This window comes from Mustelus asterias, chromosome 5 (assembly GCF_964213995.1).
Source record: "Mustelus asterias chromosome 5, sMusAst1.hap1.1, whole genome shotgun sequence".
NCBI lineage: Eukaryota > Metazoa > Chordata > Chondrichthyes > Carcharhiniformes > Triakidae > Mustelus > Mustelus asterias.
Genome location: NC_135805.1, coordinates 26,723,562 through 26,743,994, shown reverse-complemented (window position 1 = coordinate 26,743,994; position 20,433 = coordinate 26,723,562). Strand labels below are relative to the sequence as shown.

At 46.1% G+C, this 20,433-nt stretch overlaps 1 protein-coding gene across 1 annotated transcript in view; it reads left to right on the top strand.

Annotated features, from left to right (window-relative positions):
- The window catches only part of mrps5 (mitochondrial ribosomal protein S5), a 156,217-nt gene that overhangs the window by 33,286 nt on the left and 102,498 nt on the right, over nt 1–20,433 (top strand). The window contains exons 3-4 of the mRNA XM_078212306.1: nt 11,556–11,681; nt 16,740–16,973. Of these exons, the coding sequence (XP_078068432.1) occupies nt 11,556–11,681; nt 16,740–16,973 (360 nt within the window). The remainder of the gene's footprint in view (nt 1–11,555; nt 11,682–16,739; nt 16,974–20,433) is intronic.

Here is a 20,433-nt window from a genome sequence, read left to right as displayed (position 1 = left end):
GTGCAGGAGGGAGGGATTCAGATACCTGGATAATTGGGGCTCATTCTGGGGTAGGTGGGACCTCTACAAACAGGATGGTCTACACCTGAACCAGAGGGGTACCAATATCCTGGGGGGGAAATTTGCTAATGCTCTTCGGGAGGGTTTAAACTAATTCAGCAGGGGGATGGGAACCTGAATTGTAGCCCCAGTGTACAGGAGGTTGAGAGTAGTGAGGTCATGAATAATGTTTCAAGGTCGCAGGAGTGTACCGGCAGGCAGGAAGGTGGTTTGAAGTGTATACTTCAATGCCAGGAGCATCCGGAATAAGGTGGGTGAACTTGCAGCATGGGTTGGTACCTGGGACTTCGATGTTGTGGCCATTTCAGAGACATGGATAGAGCAGGGACAGGAATGGTTGTTGCAGGTTCCGGGGTTTAGATGTTTCAGTAAGATCAGACAAGGTGGTAAAAGAGGGGGAGGTGTGGCATTGTTAGTCAAGGACAGTATTACGGTGGCAGAAAGGACGTTTGATGAGAACTCATCCACTGAGGTAGTTTGGGCTGAGGTTAGCAACAGGAATGGAGAGGTCACCCTGTTGGGAGTTTTCTATTGGCCTAGAGGAAAGGATTGCAAAGATGATTCTGGATAGGAGCGAAAGTAACCGGGTGGTTGTTATGGCGGACTTTAACTTTACAAATATTGACTGGAAAAGCTATAGTTCGAGTACTTTAGATGGGTCAATTTTTGTCCAATGTGTGCAGGAGGGTTTCCTGACACAGTATGTAGATAGGCCAACAAGAGGCGAGGCCACATTTGGATTTGGTACTGGGTGTAATGAACCAGGCCAGGTGTTAGATTTGGAGGTAGGTGAGCACTTTGGTGATAGTGACCACAATTCGGTTACGTTTATTTTAGCGATAGAAAGGGAAAGGTGTATACCGCAGGGCAAGAGTTATAGCTGGGGGAAAGGAAATTATGATGCGATTAGGCAAGATTTAGGATGCATAGGATGTGGAAGGAAACTGCAGGGGATGGGCACGGTACGGTAGCACAGTGGTTAGCACTGCTGCTTCACAGCTCCAGGGTTCGATTCCCGGCTCGGGTCACTGTCTGTGTGGAGTTTGCACATTCTCCTCGTGTCTGCATGGGTTTTCTCCGGGTACTCCGGTTTCCTCCCACAGTCCAAAGATGTGCGGGTTAGGTTGATTGGCCAGGTTAAAAAAAAAAATTGCTCCTTAGAGTCCTGAGATGTGTAGGTTAGAGGGATTAGTGGGTGAATATGTGGGGGTAGGGCCTGGGTGGGATTGTGGTCGGTGCAGACTCGATGGGCCGAATGGCCTCCTTCTGCACTGTAGGATTTCTATGATTTCTAAATGTGGAGCTTGTCCAAGGAACAGCTACTGCGTGTCCTTGATAAGTATGTACCTGTCAGGCAGGGAGGAAGTGGTCGAGCGAGGGAACCGTGGTTTACTAAAGAAGTTGAATCTCTTGTGAAGAGGAAGAAGGAGACTTATGTAAAAATGAGACGTGAAGGCTCAGTTAGGGCGCTTGAGAGTTACAAGTTAGCCAGGAAGGACCTAAAGAAAGAGCTAAGAAGAGCCAGGAGGGGACATGAGAAAACCCTAAAGCTTTCTATAGGTATGTCAGGAGTAAAAGAATGACTAGGGTAAGATTAGGACCAGTCAAGGACAGTAGTGGGAAGTTGTGCGTGGAGTCCAAAGAGATAGGAGAGGCACTAAATGAATATTTTTCGTCAGTACTCACACAGGAAAAAGAAAATGTTGTTGAGGAGAATACTGAGATACAGGCTATTAGACTAGACGGGATTGAGGTTAATAAGGAGGAGGTGTTAGAAATTCTGGAAAGTGTGAAAATAGATAAGTCCCCTGGGCCGGATGGGATTTATCCTAGGATTCTGTGGGAAGCTAGGGAGGAGATTGCAGAGCCTTTGGCTTTGATTTTTTTGTGCTTTTGATCTTTTTATGGTCATTGTCTACAGTAACAGTGCCAGGAGACTGGAGGATAGCAAATGTTGTCCCCTTGTTCAAGAAGGGGAGTAGAGACAACCCTGGTAATTATAGACCAGTGAGCCTTACTTCTGTTGTGGGCAAAGTTTTGGAAAGGATTATAAGAGATAGGATTTATAATCATCTAGAAAGGAATAATTTGATTAGGGATAGTCAATACGGTTTTGTGAAGGGCAGGTCGTGCCTCACAAATCTTATTGAGTTCTTTGAGAAGGTGACCAAAGAGGTGGATGAGGGTAAAGCAGTTGATGTAGTGTATGTGGATTTCAGTAAAGCGTTTGATAAGGTTCCCCACGGTAAGCTATTGCAGAAAATACGGACGCATGGGATTGAGAGTGATTTAGTGGTTTGGATCAGAAATTGGCTAGCTGTAAGAAGACAGAGGGTGGTGGTTGATGGGAAATGTTCTTCCTGGAGTGCAGTTACTAGTGGTGTACCGCAAGGATCTGTTTTGGGGCCACAGCTGTTTGTCATTTTTGTAAATGACCTGGATGAGGGTGTAGAAGGATGGGTTAGTAAATTTGCGGATGACACTAAAGTCGGTGGAGTTGTGGACAGTGCGGAAGGATGTTGCAAGTTACGGAAGGATGTTGCAGGTTACAGAGGGACATAGATAAGCTGCAGAGCTGGGCTGAGAGGTGGCAAATGGAGTTTAATGCGGAAAAGTGTGAGGTGATTCATTTTGGAAGGAGTAACAGGAATACAGAGTACTGGGCTAATGGTAAGATACTTGGTAGTGTGGATGAGCAGAGAGATCTCGGTGTCCATGTGCATAGATCCCTGAAAGTTGGCACCCAGGTTGATAGGGTTGTTAAGAAGGCGTACGGTGTGTTAGCTTTTATTGGTAGAGGGATTGAGTTTCGGAGCCATGAGGCCATGTTGCAGCTGTACAAAACTCTGGTGCGGCCGCACTTGGAGTATTGCGTACAGTTCTGGTCACTGCATTACAGGAAGGATGTGGGAGCATTGGAAAGGGTGCAGAGGAGATTTACCAGGATGTTGTCTGGTATGGTGGGAAGGTCTTATGAGGAAAGGCTGAGGTACTTGAGGCTGTTTTCGTTAGAGAGAAGAAGGTTAAGAGGTGACTTAATAGAGGCATACAAGATGATCAGAGGATTAGATAGGGTGGATAGTGAGAGCCTTTTTCCTCGGATGTTGATAGCTAGCACGAGGGGACATAGCTTTAAATTGAGGGGTGATAGATATAGGACAGATGTCAGAGGTAGGTTCTTTACTCGGAGAGTAGTAAGGGCGTGGAATGCCCTGCCTGCAACAGTAGTGGACTCGCCAACATTAAGGGCATTTAAATGGTCATTGGATAAACATATGGATGATATTGGAATAGTGTAGGTTAGATGGGCTTTAGATTGGTTTCACAGGTCGGCGCAACATCGAGGGCCGAAGGGCCTGTACTGCGCTGTAATGTTCTAATGTTCTAAAGCCATTGGGCCTATCGACTGTCACCACCCTCTGGGTAAAAACGTTTTTCCTCAAATACCCCCTAAATCTCCCATCCCTCACTTTTAACTTGTGTCCCCTCATAACTGACCCTTCAACTAAGGGGAACAGCTGCTCCCTATCCACCCTGTCCATGCCCCTGAGAATTCTGTGCACCAACCACAATCCCACCAAGGCCCTATCCCTGTAACCCCACATATTAACTAGTCTCCCTGACACTTGAGGGGCAATTTAGCATGGTCGATCAACCTAAGGTGTGCGAGTTAGGCTGACAGGCCATGCTGAATTGACCCTTAGTGTTAAGGGGACTAGCAGGATAAATAAGTGGGACTATAGAGATAGGAACTGGGTGGGATTGTGGTCGGTGCAGACTCGATAGGCCAAATGGCCTCCTTCAGCACTGTAGGGCTTCTTTCTATGTTTCTAACCTAACTTGCGCATCTCCACAAAGTCATCCGAGGCCGCAATCAAACCCGGGTCCCTGGAGCTGTCAGGCAGCAGTGTCAACCACCGTGCTGCCACACTCTTTCTTTAGTGTATGTCAGGCTCCGCCAAGCGTGATGATTTGTCAGATAAAGGCAGGTTGCTAATTTGTCACCCCAGGATGTTTTGAAAAATGAGGTGCAAAAACTGCTGTTTGCATGAATACATGTCCTTTAAGGGGGGAAATCTGCCATCTTTACCTGGTCTGGCCTACAGATTGGCCTGGTGGTTAACAGTGAGGTTGAGTGTCTTGGGTTATATAGCATCATTGAGGTAATACAAATGCCCTAAAGCACTTCACAGGAGGGTTAGCAGACAAAATGTGACATGGAGACATACAAGGACATCAAAGGCTAGGTCAAAGAGTTATGTTTTAAGGGGGATCTGAATGAGAGAGACTCGGTGAATGCTGTGCTTGCTACAGATATAAAAGATATAGACGAGATGGTCAAATAGGCGGATAAGTGGCAGATGGAATTTAACCCTGAAAAGTGTGAGGTGATGCACTTTGGAAGGAGTAATTTGAGAAGGAAGTGTACCATGGAAGGTCTGACACTGGGAAGTTCCGAAGAACAAAGGGACCTTGGCGTGTTTGTCCAGAGATCTCTGAAGGTGGAAAGGCCGGTAAACAGGGTGGTGAAAAAGGCATACGGCACACTCGCCTTTATCAATCAGGGTATAGATTACAAAAGCAGAGAGGTCATGATGGAGTTGTATAGAACTTTTGTGAGGCCACAGTTGGAGTGCTGTGTGCAGTTTTGGTCGCCACATTATGGGAAGGATGTGATTGCACTGGAGGGGGCGCAGAGGAGATTCACCAGGATGCTGCCTGGGATGGAACATTTAAGTTACACAGAGAGGTTGGATAGGCTTGGGTTGTTTTTCTTGGAGCAGAGAAGACTGAGGGGCGACCTGATTGGGGTGTTCAAGATTGAGGGGCACGGACAGGGTGGATAGGGAGCAGCTGTTCCCCTTAGTTGAAGGGTCAGTTACGAGGCGACACAAGTTAAAAGTGAGGGGTGGGAGGTTTAGGGGGGATTTGAGGAAAAACGTTTTTACCCAGAGGGTGGTGACGGTCTGGAATGCGCTGCCTGGGAGAGTGGTGGAGGCAGGATGCCCCACATCCTTTAAAAAGTATCTGGAGAGGTGTCTGGCACGCCATAACATTTAAGGCTATGGGCCAAGTGCTGGCAAGTGGGATTAGGCGGGCAGGTCAGGGCATTTCATGTGTCAGTGCAGACTCGATGGGCTGAAGGACCTCTTCTGCACTGTAGTAATCTGTGATTCCAGAGCCACAGCAACGCGGTTGACTCTCAACTGCCCTCAGACAACTATGGATGGGCAATAAATGCTGGCCAGCCGGCAACGCTCATGCCCCATGAATGAATTTTAAAAATGTACAATACTATTGAGCTGGAAAATGCACTATTTACTCAACCCAACCAAAGAATCTTGTGTTCCCTGGAAAAATCTGGGGAATATATCACAGTACAGGGTCAGAAATTGCTTCAGGCAACTTGGCCAGTCTTGAAATCAAATACCTTTTTAGATTTATACCTCTTTCCACCTTCCCCGATCCCAAATTTCATATGGTTCTCCTTTAAATTTTTACACACTCTCTCTCTCCTGGAGCTCTGCCACCCTCTTGAGTAAAGTAGTGAAATGTAAATTGTTCAGTCAGCTTTGACTCAGTGGGAGCACTGAGTTGGAGGTTGTGAGTTTAACCACCAGTTCAGAGACTTGAGCCAATGTTCAGCACTATTCGCGACTGCTCAGATACTGAAGCAGTCCAAGTTCAAACGCAACAAGATCTGGACAATATCCAGGCTTGGGCTGACAAGTGGCAAGTAACATTCGTGCCACGCAAATGCCAGGCAATGACCATCACCTATAAGAGACACTCTAACCACCGCCCCATGACATATCGGTAAAATTTATTTGGGCTTCCTAGGGTTCCCCCTCCCCTGTCCTCCAAAACCCCCCCTCCCCCCACATCCCCAAAGCTCAGCTGGTCCTGAAACCCCAGGACGTAGGCTCTGGGGACTTGCTGGCAGTCACAGAAATATTCTGACACATTAGTTGTTTCCGTATAAAGGGAATTATTTTTTATTTTCTATTTCTACTTTTTCAGTGGCCTTTCTGGAATTATGAAATGTGAACCCATAGACTGCAATTTTTTTTCCCCCCAAATTCATTCACTGACCTGTGTTAAAATATAAATTGGCTATATTTCTAAACTCTTAAGATATGAGTTTCCAAGCTTGGGCTACAGGCATGGTTAGTTTTGGAGCACAAGTTATCAGTACTATTGACAGGAAGTTGGCTGGGCCAATAGCCTGAAGTACCCAGTACCTTCAACTCTCTTTCTGATATCAAATGGTGTGAATTGAATTGATTGATAACTGGTTCCTATGATGCTCAGCATTTTGGGAAGTAACTTAGTTAATAGGTGCACGTGTAGGCCATTCGGCCCTTTGAGTCTGCGCCATGATCATGGCTGACCGTACTTTCAGTATCCCACTCCCGCTTTCTCTCCATACCCCTTGATCCCTTTAGCTGCAAGGGCCAGGTCCAGCGATAATTGGCAAGAGGCTTGACCATGGGGAATAAACCAGGGAATGGCTGTCCACTATGAGATTGAATAGGTTGGGACTTTATTCCCTGGAGCGTAGAAGATTGAGGGGAGATTTGATAGAGGTGTATAAGATTTTGATGGGTATAGATAGAGTGAATGCAAGCAGGCTTTTTCCGCTGAGGCTAGGGGAGAAAAAAACCAGAGGGCATGGGTTAAGGGTGAAAGGAGAAAAGTTGAAGGGGAATATTAGGGGGGGCTTCTTCACGCAGAGAGTGGTGGGAGTGTGGAATGAGCTGCCGGATAAATGGTAAATGCGGGTTCACTTTTAACATTTAAGAAAAACTTGGACGGGTTCATGGATGAGAGGGGTGTGGAGGGATATGGTCCAAGTGCAGGTCAGTGGGACTAGGCAAAAAATGGTTCGGCACAGACAAGTAGGGCCAAAAGGCCTGTTTCTGAGCTGTAATTTTCTATGGTTCTATGCTTTTGTCCAGATGAAAAAGACACACAGAGTGGACATGCTCTTTCTGTTTTCAAAGGACAGGGCCCTTAGTGTGAAAACATGTAGCTTCTAGCATGTGTAACTGAGAGCTTGATTGATAATCTTAAATTGGTTGTCAGTTTCATTCTTAGTACAAACATGATTCTTTAGTAAGTATTGTCTATTGGTCCAGGCATGCTGTGGGGTAATCAGAGTTGATTTGCCTGGTTTGAATTTAAACAAAGGCTTGACAGTTAACTGTTCCCTGGGTGCATTTTCTATGGCAATGCCTCTACTCATCAGAGTCGTCTTGCCAACCAATCAGCACCTTCCCCTCATGCAGAATAAATTATTGTTCCCTTTATATTTGACATTCTTGTGAATCTCTCTTGATGAGTGCAGGACAAAAAACTTCAACAGTATGTCTCTTTTATCAGCAATGCTCAACTTCTGTATTACCAAGCAACTGTTCCATTTCCTAATGCTTTTTTTCTGATTTTTGCCATAATCTGAGGAGTTTGTTCAGGAAACAAGGAAGAGTTAATCCAAAAATCTACTCCAAAGAAAATACCTTTAGACAATAAGACATAGGAGCAGAATTAGGCCACTTGGCCCATCGAGTCTGCTCTGCCATTCAATCATGGCTGATATTTTTCTCATCCCCATTCTCCTGCCTTTTCCCCATAACCCCTGATCCCCTTATTCATTTGTCTCTAACTTCTAGAAGTGCCATCATTGTTGGTACACACATGCTCAGCAACTCACTTCAGGACTGGCTTGGATGAACGTCAGTAGCTTCAAAATGGGTTCACAGGTCTTTCTACTTCAGACACAGACTGGGATGGATACCCTGTTAGAGGAAAGTACTTGCCTCTCAAATGGCTACAAGCAGAAACAGCTGATCTCTCAGGGAATAAAATAGGGGCAGAATATACGGTGGTTAGCACTGTTGCCTCACAACGCCAGGGACCCAGGTTCAATTCCGGCCTTGGGTGACTGTGAGGAGTTTGCACATTTTCTCCGAGTCTGCATGGGTTTCCTCCAAGTGCTCTGGTTTCCTCCCACACACCAAAGATGTGCGGGTTAGGTTGATTGGCCATGCTTGTTATAATTCCGGTCAGAAACTCGAAGTGTTTTATGAAGTCTGCCTGGACCATGGGTTTTGCTATTTGAATTTGGCTAGGGTAAGCATGAGATGTTTCACTTCAGGTATGATTCCAATGACTCACTAGGGAGCTTTTATCAAACAAAGTTTATTTAGGAATACAGTTAACATATAGCAATAACTTTTATCAATTACAAACAAGAGAAAAAACAACCATGATGTTGTATAAACCTTAACAACTCAATGCAATGTTCCAACCAAAAAAACTTCCCTATAAACAAACACCTGCCACAGGTTTAACACAGAAAATAAGAATGTTCATGTAATGGTGGAACTTAGTCCTTTGGTTGGAGAATTGAAACTCTGACTTCCCAGCCTTATAACTTCCTGCAGACTTGGAGGTAGAGATGATGCCACTGTTGACCACTAATTTGTCCCAGCAAACCACTGCAAGAGACAGAATTTTCACTTCAGGAAAGCTAGAAGACCTGCTTCCAGCTAGCCAGCAGAATCTATAATACCTGAGAGAGAGAGAGAGGAAACCTGCCTGCAACTTGAAAACCAGGACAGCTTCTGACTCTGAACCAAAACTGAAAATGAATCCTTGGATTCCTCTGGGGAGGAACCACCTGACTTTGACTTGTCAATCAATCTTCCCCCTAAAAATTCAAAAGGTCGTAAAATCCCAGACGCTGCATGAGGCCCAGAGTAAAAATAAACAAAACCCCATTTAAACCATTGAAACAGCAATAACAGGACTTCTAAGCAGGCAGCCAATGCAGATTGTCAGCAGTTTTTTGTAATTGTGGCAGAGACCATAATTTTTTTAAAAATTCTTAAAGGTACAATTGCGTCACATGTTAAGTTTTTTTTGAGTTTATTTATTAGTCACAAGTAAGGCTCACATCACTGTAATGAAGTTACTGTGAAATTCCCCTAGTCGCCACAGTCCGGCGCCTGCTCGGGTCAATGCACCTAACCGGCACGTCTTTCAGATTGTGGGAGGAAACCGGAGTACCCGGAGGAAACCCACGCAGACACGGGAGAACGTGCAAACTCCACACAGACAGTGACGCAAGCCAGGAATCAAGCCCGGGTCCCCGGCACTGTGAAGCAGCAGTGCTAACCTCTGTGCTACCGTGCTGCCCATGGTGTTGAATTGCCCCTTCGTGTCAGAGGGGTTAGTGGGGTAAATGCATGAGGGTTACAGGCATACAGCCTGGATGGGATTGTTGTCAGAGAGTCGGTGCAGGCTCGATGGGCTGAATGGCCTCCTTCTGCACTGTAGGGATTCTATGATTCCATGAATATCAACTTATGGCTGCTCACTTTTACACCAGAAAATTGTATTGGACATAATTTCATAGCGATCCACCATTTCTGAACTGTGCCAGAAGTGTGCTTTAGCCCAGATGATTCTTAACCAGACACAGCACCTGCCCGAAACAGACTATAAAACCTCCTTGTGTACTGAAATTGGGATTCCTCACTGGTTATGAGATTTGTTCCCGTGCATCCCATGCTATTCTATCCTTCTTATGTCACCCCTCATGCCATACTCCTACTCCTTTTAAAGTTAATTTATTAGTGTCACAAGTAGGCTTACATTAACACTGCAATGAAGTTACTGTGAAAATCTCCTAGTCACCACACTCCAGTGCCAGTTCGGGTACACGGAGGGAGAATTTAGCATGGCCATTGCACCTAATCAGCACGTCTTTCGGACTGTGGGAGGAAATCGGAGCACCCGGAGGAAACCCATGCAGACACTGGGAGAACGTGCAAACTCCACAATGATAATGACCCAAGTCGGGAATCAAACCCGGGCCCCTGGTGCTGTGAGGCAGCAGTGCTAACCACTGTGTCTCCGTGCCACCTTCATCCCTCATATCAGATACATCACATCCCTTCTGCCTGTGCCATCCCTAATTCTTTGCCCCTGACCTTCTGACCTGCAATAAAATTAGTACCTTTTATTGCAACCATATTTCTTTAAATCCCCATCCCATACCAATCCTTTCCATCTCCTTTACCCCGCCACATCCTCCAGTGCCAATTTGACCCACCTACCTCCACTCCACCATATTTGCCATCAAAAGTCAGAATTGCATCAAACTTCATTCCCAAGCCTGTCAGACAGGTACTCTCCCATGCCATTCTCAGGATCTGAGATCTCCCACCCCACCTGACTAAGGAGCAGCACGCTCCGAAAGCTAGTGGCGTTTGCTACCAAATAAACCTGTTGGACTTTAACCTAGTGTTGTGAGACTCCTTACTGTGTTTACCCCAGTCCAACGCCGGCATCTCCACATCATTCTCAGGGTCTCCCAGACTCTGTCAAAATCCCTCCCCCTTTTCTCCAGCAAAGCTCTCACCTTGTCCCCAGCAACCAATAACAATCATTTGAACCACAAATGCTGCATCTCAATGAAGCATCCACCAACTAGGGCTCTTTTATAAAAAGAAATGAGAGGTGGGGGTTGGGGGTGTCTGTGATCAGATATGTCTTTGAGTCTGTCCCTCACATTTACTGATCTCTCAGCCTACGTTTATCGGAAGAAGTTAAAGTAACTGCCCTCTGTGGGGGTGGAGGGGGAAGGGAAGGGGCAGGAAAAATCAAACGTAAGAGTTTGTTCTGCTCTGTGTACACGGTACCATAGTATTGCAGTGAAATATTACACTATCGGTTTAGCCAACTATCGATCCAAATTTTGTTGGATCAGCATCTGACCAATTAAAACCATTTGAACAGATTAAAAGTTGTATTTTTTTAAATTCATTTTTTATCAGATGTGGGCGTCGCTGGCTAGGCCAGCATTTATTGCCCATCCCTAGTTGCCCTTCAGAAGGTGGTGGTAAGCTGCCTCCTTGAACCGCTGCAGTCTCCGTGGTAAATTATTATAGATGGACAAGCCATCCAGCTCTTCATGATTTTATCGATCTCTATCAGGTCACCTCTATAAGAGTACAGTTGGTTACTTTTAGAGCTCTCAGGAAATAAAACCATTTTGTATAATATGATGCTGAGTATTTTATGATGAATATTTCTACTTTGGCAATAACACAAAATGTATGATGCTACTCAAAAGCTCCATTCACTTTATTTCCCTTGATGCCCAACGCAACAAAACCAGGTGAAGCTTTGTTGGGTTAAAGGCATTGAGAAATTCACCCACTCCAAGTTGAATGGTGTGTCATTATCCTTTCACCTGTCAGAGCAGAGATGGAGTTATTTAAGTCCGAAGCCCTCTAATGCCTGCAGCACTGTTTTGCATGTGTGCGATTGCTGCATATCAATTTGGACATCAAACAAAACATTAAGACTTTGACAAAGATCTGACGGCAGAACTTTACCTGGAAGATTGTAACCTAGAGCTTCCGGCAGTCAAGCGTGCTGACGTTTATGGCTTTGCTCACCAAGGAAAATGTTTTTATTTTCCACAGTGACGGCGGATGAATTATGGCGGGGTGTAATGGCAGAATTTGGTGCTGGGGCACGAAAGGGCCGAGGCAAACGAACTAAGAGGAAGATCAAGAAAGATTTGAACCGGGGACAGATGATCGGGGAAGGTAAGCGACTGTACCCTTTCACTTTGGCAGCAGAGTGCAGTGGCAAGCCTTTGCAACCTGTGATAATCATGGATGCAAATCTACATTCGGGGTCCATTGGCACAGAGCACTGATGTACCAGGGTACAATTTAAACAGGTGGCATTGAGCCTTTGCCTTGAATGTTTCTTGCAAAGTCCCATCCACCACCACCACTCCTCCGCCCGGCTGAACCCGTTCCATCTCTCAAGAACTTCTCCTTTAACTCATCCCTCTTTCTCCAAATCAAAGGTGTGGCACTGGGTACCTGCATGGGTCCTAGCTAGGCTTGTCTTTTTATGGGGTATGTGGAACATTCCTTGTTCCAGGCCTACCTGGATCCCCTCCTACAACTCCTTTACTGGTAAATCGATGACTCTTTTGGTGCCGCTTCATGTTCTCGTTCAGACCTCGAAAAATTATCAACTTCGCTTCCAGTTTCCACCCCTCCATCACCTTCACTTGGTCCAGCTCAGACACTTCCCTTCCCTTCCTTGACCTTTCTGTCTCCAGTTTCGGCGATAGACTATCTACTAATATCCATTACAAGCCCACTGACTCCCACAGCTATCTGGACTACAGCTCTTCACACCCTACATCCTGTAAGGACTCCATCCCTTTCTCTCAGCTCCTTCGCCTCCGGCGCATTTGTTCCAATGACGCCACGTTCCAAAGTATGTTCCTTTTTCCTCAACCGTGGATTCCCATCTACAGTTGTTGACAGGACCCTCAACAGCGTGCGGTCCATCTCCCGTGCCATGACCCTCACCCCCTCCCCTTCCTCCCAGAACAAGGATAGAGTCCCTCTTGTTCTCACATTTCACCCCACCAGCCTCCGCATGCAAAGCATAATCCTCCGCCATTTTCATCAACTCCAGTGTGATGCCACCACCAAACACATCTTCCCTTCACTCCCTCTGTCAGCATTCCGCAGAGACCGTTCCCTCCGGGATAACCTAGTCCGCTCCTCCACTATATGCAACACCTCTCCCATCACCCTTGGCACCTTCCCAGGCAATGGCAGAAGGTGTAACACCTGTCCCTTTATGTCTTCTATGCTCACCAGCCAAGGTCCTTCTAAACTACTGCTCATTCCAGGTTAAGCAGCGTTTCACATGCACCTCTTTCAATTTGGTCTATTGCATTGCAGCTCCCAATGTGGTCTCCTCTATATCGGAGAGACCAAGCGTAGACTGGGTGATCACTTTGCGCACAGACCGAAGGTGCTCAACAGTCAGGACCCTGACCTTCAGATTGCTTGCCATTTTAACACACAATCCTGCTCCCCATGCCCACATGTTTGTCCTTGGCCTGCTGCAATGTTCCAGTGAAGCTCAACGCAAACTGGAGAAACAGCATCTCATCTTCCGGCTAGGCACTTTACAGCTCAACATCGAATTCAACAACTTCAGATGATCAGCTCTACCCCACCTTGACCCCTTCGTTTTCATTTAATTTAATTTTTTACTGTTCTTTACCTTTTTATTTCTTTATTTTCTTCATCTTTCTTCTCCCCCCCCCCCCCCCCCCCACTTTTTCCCCCTACTTAGAACATAGAACATAGAACATTACAGCGCAGAACAGGCCCTTCGGCCCACGATGTTGCACCGACCAGTTAAAAAAAAACTGTGACCCTCCAACCTAAACCAATTTCTTTTCGTCCATGAACCTATCTACGGATCTCTTAAACGCCCCCAAACTAGGCGCATTTACTACTGATGCTGGCAGGGCATTCCAATCCCTCACCACCCTCTGGGTAAAGAACCTACCCCTGACATCGGTTCTATAACTACCCCCCCTCAATTTAAAGCCATGCCCCCTCGTGCTGGATTTCTCCATCAGAGGAAAAAGGCTATCACTATCCACCCTATCTAAACCTCTAATCATCTTATATGTTTCAATAAGATCCCCTCTTAGCCGCCGCCTTTCCAGCGAAAACAATCCCAAATCCCTCAGCCTCTCCTCATAGGATCTCCCCTCCATACCAGGCAACATCCTGGTAAACCTCCTCTGCACCCTCTCCAAAGCCTCCACATCCTTCCTGTAATGTGGGGACCAGAACTGCACACAGTACTCCAAGTGCGGCCGCACCAGAGTTGTGTACAGTTGCAACATAACGCTACGACTCCTAAATTCAATCCCCCTACCAATAAACGCCAAGACACCATATGCCTTCTTAACAACCTTATCTACTTGATTCCCAACTTTCAGGGATCTATGCACACATACACCTAGATCCCTCTGCTCCTCCACACTATTCAAAGTCCTCCCGTTAGCCCTATACTCAACACATCTGTTATTCCTACCAAAGTGAATTACCTCACACTTCTCCGCATTAAACTCCATCCGCCACCTCTCGGCCCAACTTTGCAACCTGTCTAAGTCTTCCTGCAAACTACGACACCCTTCCTCACTGTCTACCACACCACCGACTTTGGTGTCATCAGCAAATTTGCTAATCCACCCAACTATACCCTCATCCAGATCATTAATAAATATTACAAACAGCAGTGGCCCCAAAACAGATCCCTGAGGTACACCACTTGTAACCGCACTCCATGATGAATATTTACTATCAACCACCACCCTCTGTTTCCTATCCGCTAGCCAATTCCTGATCCAATTTCCTAGATCACCCCCAATCCCATACATCTGCATTTTCTGCAGAAGCCTACCATGGTGAACCTTATCAAACGCCTTACTAAAATCCATATATACCACGTCCACTGCCTTGCCCCCATCCACCTCCTTGGTCACTTTCTCAAAAAACTCAATAAGGTTAGTAAGGCACGACCTACCTGCCACAAAACCATGCTGACTATCACCTATCAATTCATTACTCTCCAAATAACTATAAATCCTATCCCTTATAATTTTTTCCAACATCTTGCCGACAACAGAAGTGAGACTCACCGGTCTATAATTCCCGGGGAAGTCTCTGTTCCCCTTCTTAAACAATGGGACAACATTCGCTAACCTCCAATCTTCTGGTACTATACCAGAGGCCAACGACGACCTGAAGATCAGAGCCAGAGGCTCTGCAATCACTTCTCTTGCCTCCCAGAGAATCCTTGGATAAATCCCATCCGGACCAGGGGATTTATCTATTTTCAGACCCTCCAGAATATCCTGCACATCCTCCTTATCAACTGTAATACTGTCTATTCTACTCCCCTGCAACCCAGTGTCCTCCTCAGCTATATTCATGTCCCCTTGCGTGAACACCGAAGAGAAATATTGGTTCAATGCTTCACCAATCTCCTCCGGTTCCACACATAACTTCCCTCTGCCATCTATAACTGGCCCTAAACTTGCCCTAACCAACCTTCTGTTCTTGACATACCTATAGAACGCCTTAGGATTCTCTTTAACCCTATCCGCCAAAGTCTTCTCATGTCCCCTTTTAGCCCTTCTAAGCTCGCTCTTCAACTCCCTCTTAGCCAATCTAAAGCTTTCTAGTGCACTACCCGAGTGCTCACGTCTCATCCGAACATAAGCCTCCTTTTTCTTTTTAACCAACAAAGAAACTTTTTTGGTGCACCACGGTTCCCTAGCCCTACCAATTCCTCCTTGCCTGACAGGGACATACCTATCACAGACTCGCAGTAGCTGCTCCTTGAAAAAACTCCACATGTCGGACGTTCCCAGTCCCTGTAATCTCCTAGTCCAACCTATGTTTCCTAATTCTCTCCTAATAGCCTCATAATTACCCTTCCCCCAGCTAAAACCACTGGCCCGAGGTTCATGCCTATCCCTTTCCATCACTAAGGTGAACGTAACCGAATTGTGGTCACTATCACCAAAATGCACACCAACTTCCAAGTCTAGCACCTGGTCTGGCTCATTTCCCAGCACCAGATCCAATATAGCCTCACCTCTAGTTGGCCTGTCTACATACTGAGTCAAAAAACCTTCCTGCACGCTTTGAACAAAAACTGACCCCTCTAACGAGCTAGAGCTATAACAATTCCAGTCAATATTAGTCAAGTTAAAATCCCCCATAACAATTGCCCTATTACTTTCACTCCTAAGCAGGATTGACTCCGCAATCCCCCTTTCCTTACCTTTCCTCCCCCTTTGCTTCCCCTCTTCCCCCTTTTTCTAAATTTTACCTCTCCCATCCAATTGCCCTATTTTCTAAATTTTACCTCCCCCATAACAATTGCCCTATTACTTTCACTCCTAAGCAGGATTGACTCCGCAATCCCCCTTTCCTTACCTTTCCTCCCCCTTTGCTTCCCCTCTTCCCCCTTTTTCTAAATTTTACCTCTCCCATCCATTCCCCCCCCCGCCCCCCATCTTCATCTGTCACAGCTCACCCTCTTATTTCAGCCTCCCTGCCGTTTAGCCATTCACATTTTTTCTATGTCCTACATCCTTTATTCTCTCTATGGGCTGCTATTAGCAGCCTTTTCCCCTCTGGTTTCTGTGGCTATGACTCATATTTCATTCCCTCACCCTGCAGTATAAATATCTCCCGCTTTCTATGCCTTTTAGCTTTGACGAAGGGTCATCTGGACTCGAAACGTCAGCTCTTTTCTCTCCCTACAGATGCTGCCAGACCTGCTGAGACTATCCAGCATTTTCTCTTTTTGTTGCTGCTAATTGCCGATGAATAATAGTTGCACAGATAAATTTAGAAGGGCATTGACAAATCTCTGTGCGTTTAGCATCTGGTGGTTGTAGAGTGCCTCGTAGAATGGCTAGTGTTAAATAAAATAACATCTCTTTACATTATTTCAATGAGCAATCCATTCCGTGCAAAACATGAGTGAGGTATAGAAAGTAAAACCGAGGCAATGGAAGACTAGTTAATTGGTCATTTGTGAATGTGAAGGAAGAGCAGGTGTGAGAGAAGTGGAATTGTGTAGTACTGACAGTTTTGCAATTTGCATGATTTGTACTCCATCGAAAGAATGTAATTTCCAGAGGGAATGTAGTGCGAAAGTACATGTCTTGAAGTTCCTCTGTTCATACTGTTCCTGTTGATCTATCGATGTTATTAACTTTGGCTGAATGCAGTGTTTTTTTTCCTCCCAAGGACGAGCTGGGTTCCTGTGGCCAGGTTTAAATGCTCCTGTTGTGAAGAGTGGAACCATCCAGTCCATCGGGAAGCGTGACCAAACCCAGCAGGAGGTGTTGCAGGCTGAAGCCCTCAGACAGCGAGAGGAATGGGATAGGAAAAGGAAAATGAAACTGAAAAGAGAAAGAGGCTGGACTGGTAGCTCCTGGGGTGGCATCAGCATTGGCCCCCCTGACCCTGGTCCGAATGGAGGTAAGAGAAAGATGATCAGGGCTAAACACTGTTTAAATGGGAAAGATGATGGGCAGCACAGTGGTTAGCGCTGCTGCCTCACAGCGCCAGGGATTCGGGTTCAATTCTTGGGTCACTGTCTGTGTGGAGTCTGCACATTCTCCCCGTGTCTGCATGGGTTTCCTCCGGGTGCTCCGGTTTCCTTCCGCAGTCCAAAGATGTGCAGATTAAGTTGATTGGCCGTGCTAAATTGCCCCTGGTGTTAGGGGATTAGTAGGGTTAATATGTGGGGTTACGGGAATAGGGCCTAGGTGGGATTGTGGTCGGTGCAGACTCGATGGGCCAAATGGCCTCTTTCTGCACTGTAGGGATTCTATGATCTGCACCTCTGACTGAACCCATTCTGCCAACCCAGAGCACTTTGGTTTAATAAATTGCCGGATCTGGCTCTGTTCAGCAATTACCAAAATTTGGGGCCAGAATGTTAAGGTCCCTCCAGAGTAAATGGAGTGTTTGATGACCCCGTTGTGCCCACTGGAAAATCCTGGTCATGGTTCTTATTGGTGGGGCTGGGACTTTATTTCTAGTGATTTGGTTCAGAGTACAATAATCTACAGCTGCCAAGCTAATTCCAGTAAAACGCCGTAGAGAATAGATTTTGCTTGGTTTTGACTGCAGTGATAGACACTGCCATGTTAGGTAGTCGGGCCCAATACGAGATGATGCATTTATGACTGTGAGAATTGAAGTGAATGTTTAAGCTGCTACTTTGCTGAATCAACAAGATATGGACAGCCTGGTCTAATGAAATGTGCATGCCGATATCTGCAGCGAAGTAATGTTTTCTAGAACCTTCAGCTGCTTCCCTATACTTTCCACTGGCAAAACAGGCAGCACAGTGGTTAGCACTGCTGCCTCACAGTGCCAGGGACCTCGGGTCACTGTCTGTGTGGAGTTTGTATGTTCTTCCCGTGTCTGCGTGGGTTTCCTCACGCAGTCCAGAGATGTGTGGGTTAGGTGTATTGGCCATGCCAAATTGTCCCTTAGTGTCAGGGGGGATTAGCAGGGTTAATATTGTGGGGTCACGGGGATAGGGTCTTGTTGGGAATGTTGTCAGTGCAGACCCAATGAGTCAAATGATCTCCTTCTGCACCGTAGGCATTCTTTGATTCTATGAAACAATTGTTTAAAGTTTATTTATTAGTCACAAGTAAGGCGTACATTAACGCTGCAATGAAGTTACTGTGAAATTCCCTAGTCGTCACACTCCAGTGCCTGTTCGGGTCAATGCACCTAACCAGCATGTCTTTCATGTGGGAGGAAACCGGAGCACCCGAAGGAAACCCACGCAGACACAGGGAGAACGTGCAAACACCACACAGACAGTGACCCGAGCCAGGAATCGAACCCAGGTCCCTGGCGCTGTGAGGCAGCAGTGCTAACCACTGTGCCACCCGTTGAGCCATTTAAAGCTGAAAGGCCTGCTCAATGTCTCTACACGGCCTAAGTTGGCACGTTTTCTGTTGGCCTGTTTTTGCCCAACCTTCCATTCATTGCTCACTTTAACCTGTTCCACCATTAAATCTCTGCTTTTGTATTCAATACCTCACCTAATAAAGGAAAACATTCCATATGCTTTTATGGCCGCCTTGTCCACCTGTCCTGCCACCTTCAAGGACCTGTGGACATGCACTCCGGGGTCTCCTACTTCCTCAACCCCTCTCAATATCTTCCCATTTAGTAAGTATTCCCTTGCTTTGTTCCATATCCTCCCTATGTGCATTACTTTACACTTTTCCAATTGACTTGCATTTGTTACTTCTCCGCCCCCGCAATCCATGTGTGGCACAGTGGTTAGCACTACTGCCTCACAGCGCAAGGGTCCCAGGTTCAATTCCAGCCTTGAGTCACTGTCTGTGTGGAGTCTACACGTTCTCCCTTTGTCTGCATGAGTTTCCTCCGGGTGCTCCGGCTTCCTCCCACAGTCCAAAGATGTGCGGGTTAGTTTGATTGGCCATGCTAAATTGTCCCTGGTGTCAGGGGGATTAGCAGGGTAAATATGTAGGGTTACGGGCCTGGGTGGGATTGTGGTTGGTACAGTCTCGATGGGCCGGATGGCCTCCTTCTGTACTGTAGGGATTCTATGAAAATTCAATCCACTGATATAATTAGGGGCGACACAGTGGTTAGCACTGCTGCCTCACAGCACCAGGAACCCGGGTTCAATTCTGGCCTTGGGTGTGATACTCTTGTCGGATATGTTGGTGCAGATTTGATGGGCCAAATATCATCCTCCTGCACTGTAGGGATTCTATAATTCTATGATTTCTATGATTTTTGGAGTCTACAGCTGTCTTCTTCACTGTCAACTACATGGCCAACATTTGTGTCATCTTCAAATTTCCCAATCATGTCTCCCTCATTTAAGTCTAAATCATCAATATATACAACAAAGGGCAATGGCCCCATCACTGAGCACTGTGGAACACTACTGAAAACCATTTTCCATTTGCAAAAACAGCCATCACCATTAGCCTTTGTTTCTATCACTGAGCCAATTTTGGATCTAGCCTCCCCTGTATTCCATGTGACCTCACTTCTCTGACCAGTCTGCCATGTGGAACCTAGTAAAATGTCTTACTGAAATCCATGTAGACAACATCCACTTGTACTACCCTCATAACCTCTCCTTGTTACTGCTTCAAAAAAATTATATAAAGTTAGTAAGACATGGCCTTCCCATAACAGTAAGAAGTCTCACAACACCAGGTTAAAGTCCAACAGGTTTATTTGGTAGCAAATAAACCTGTTGGACTTTAACCTGGTGTTGTGAGACTTCTTACTGTGCTTACCCCAGTCCAACGCCGGCATCTCCACATCATGACTTCCCATAACAGCCATGCCGACTATCCCTAATCAATCCATAGCTTTCTAAGTGACAGGTTATCCTGTCTCTTGGAGTTGTTTCCAATAATTTGCCCACCACCAAAGTCAGGTGATACCTGTAGTGATGTCCCAGTACTAAGATGATTGAGTTCTAACAACCACAACTATTTTCATGCAGTCCTTGTCCATATGCAGCAAGGCTTGGGCTGATAAATGGCAAGTAACGTTCGCACAACACCAGTCCCAGGCAATGACCATCTCCAATGAGAGAGCATCTAACTATCTCTCCTTGACATTCAATGGCATTGCCATCGCTGAATCCTCCACTGTCAACATCCTGAAGGGTTACCTGGTCGGTGCAACATCGTGGGCCGAAGGGCCTGTTCTGCGCTGTAATGTTCTATGTTCTATGTTCTATGTTCTACCTTTGACCAAAAACTGAACTGAACGAACCATGTGGCTAAAAGAGCAGTTAAAAGTCTGGCATTTCTGTGGAATGTAACTCATCTCCTGGCTCCTAAAACATGTCCACCATCTGCAAGGCACAATTCAGCAGTTTGATGATTTACTCTCCACTTTCCCGGATGAATGCAGT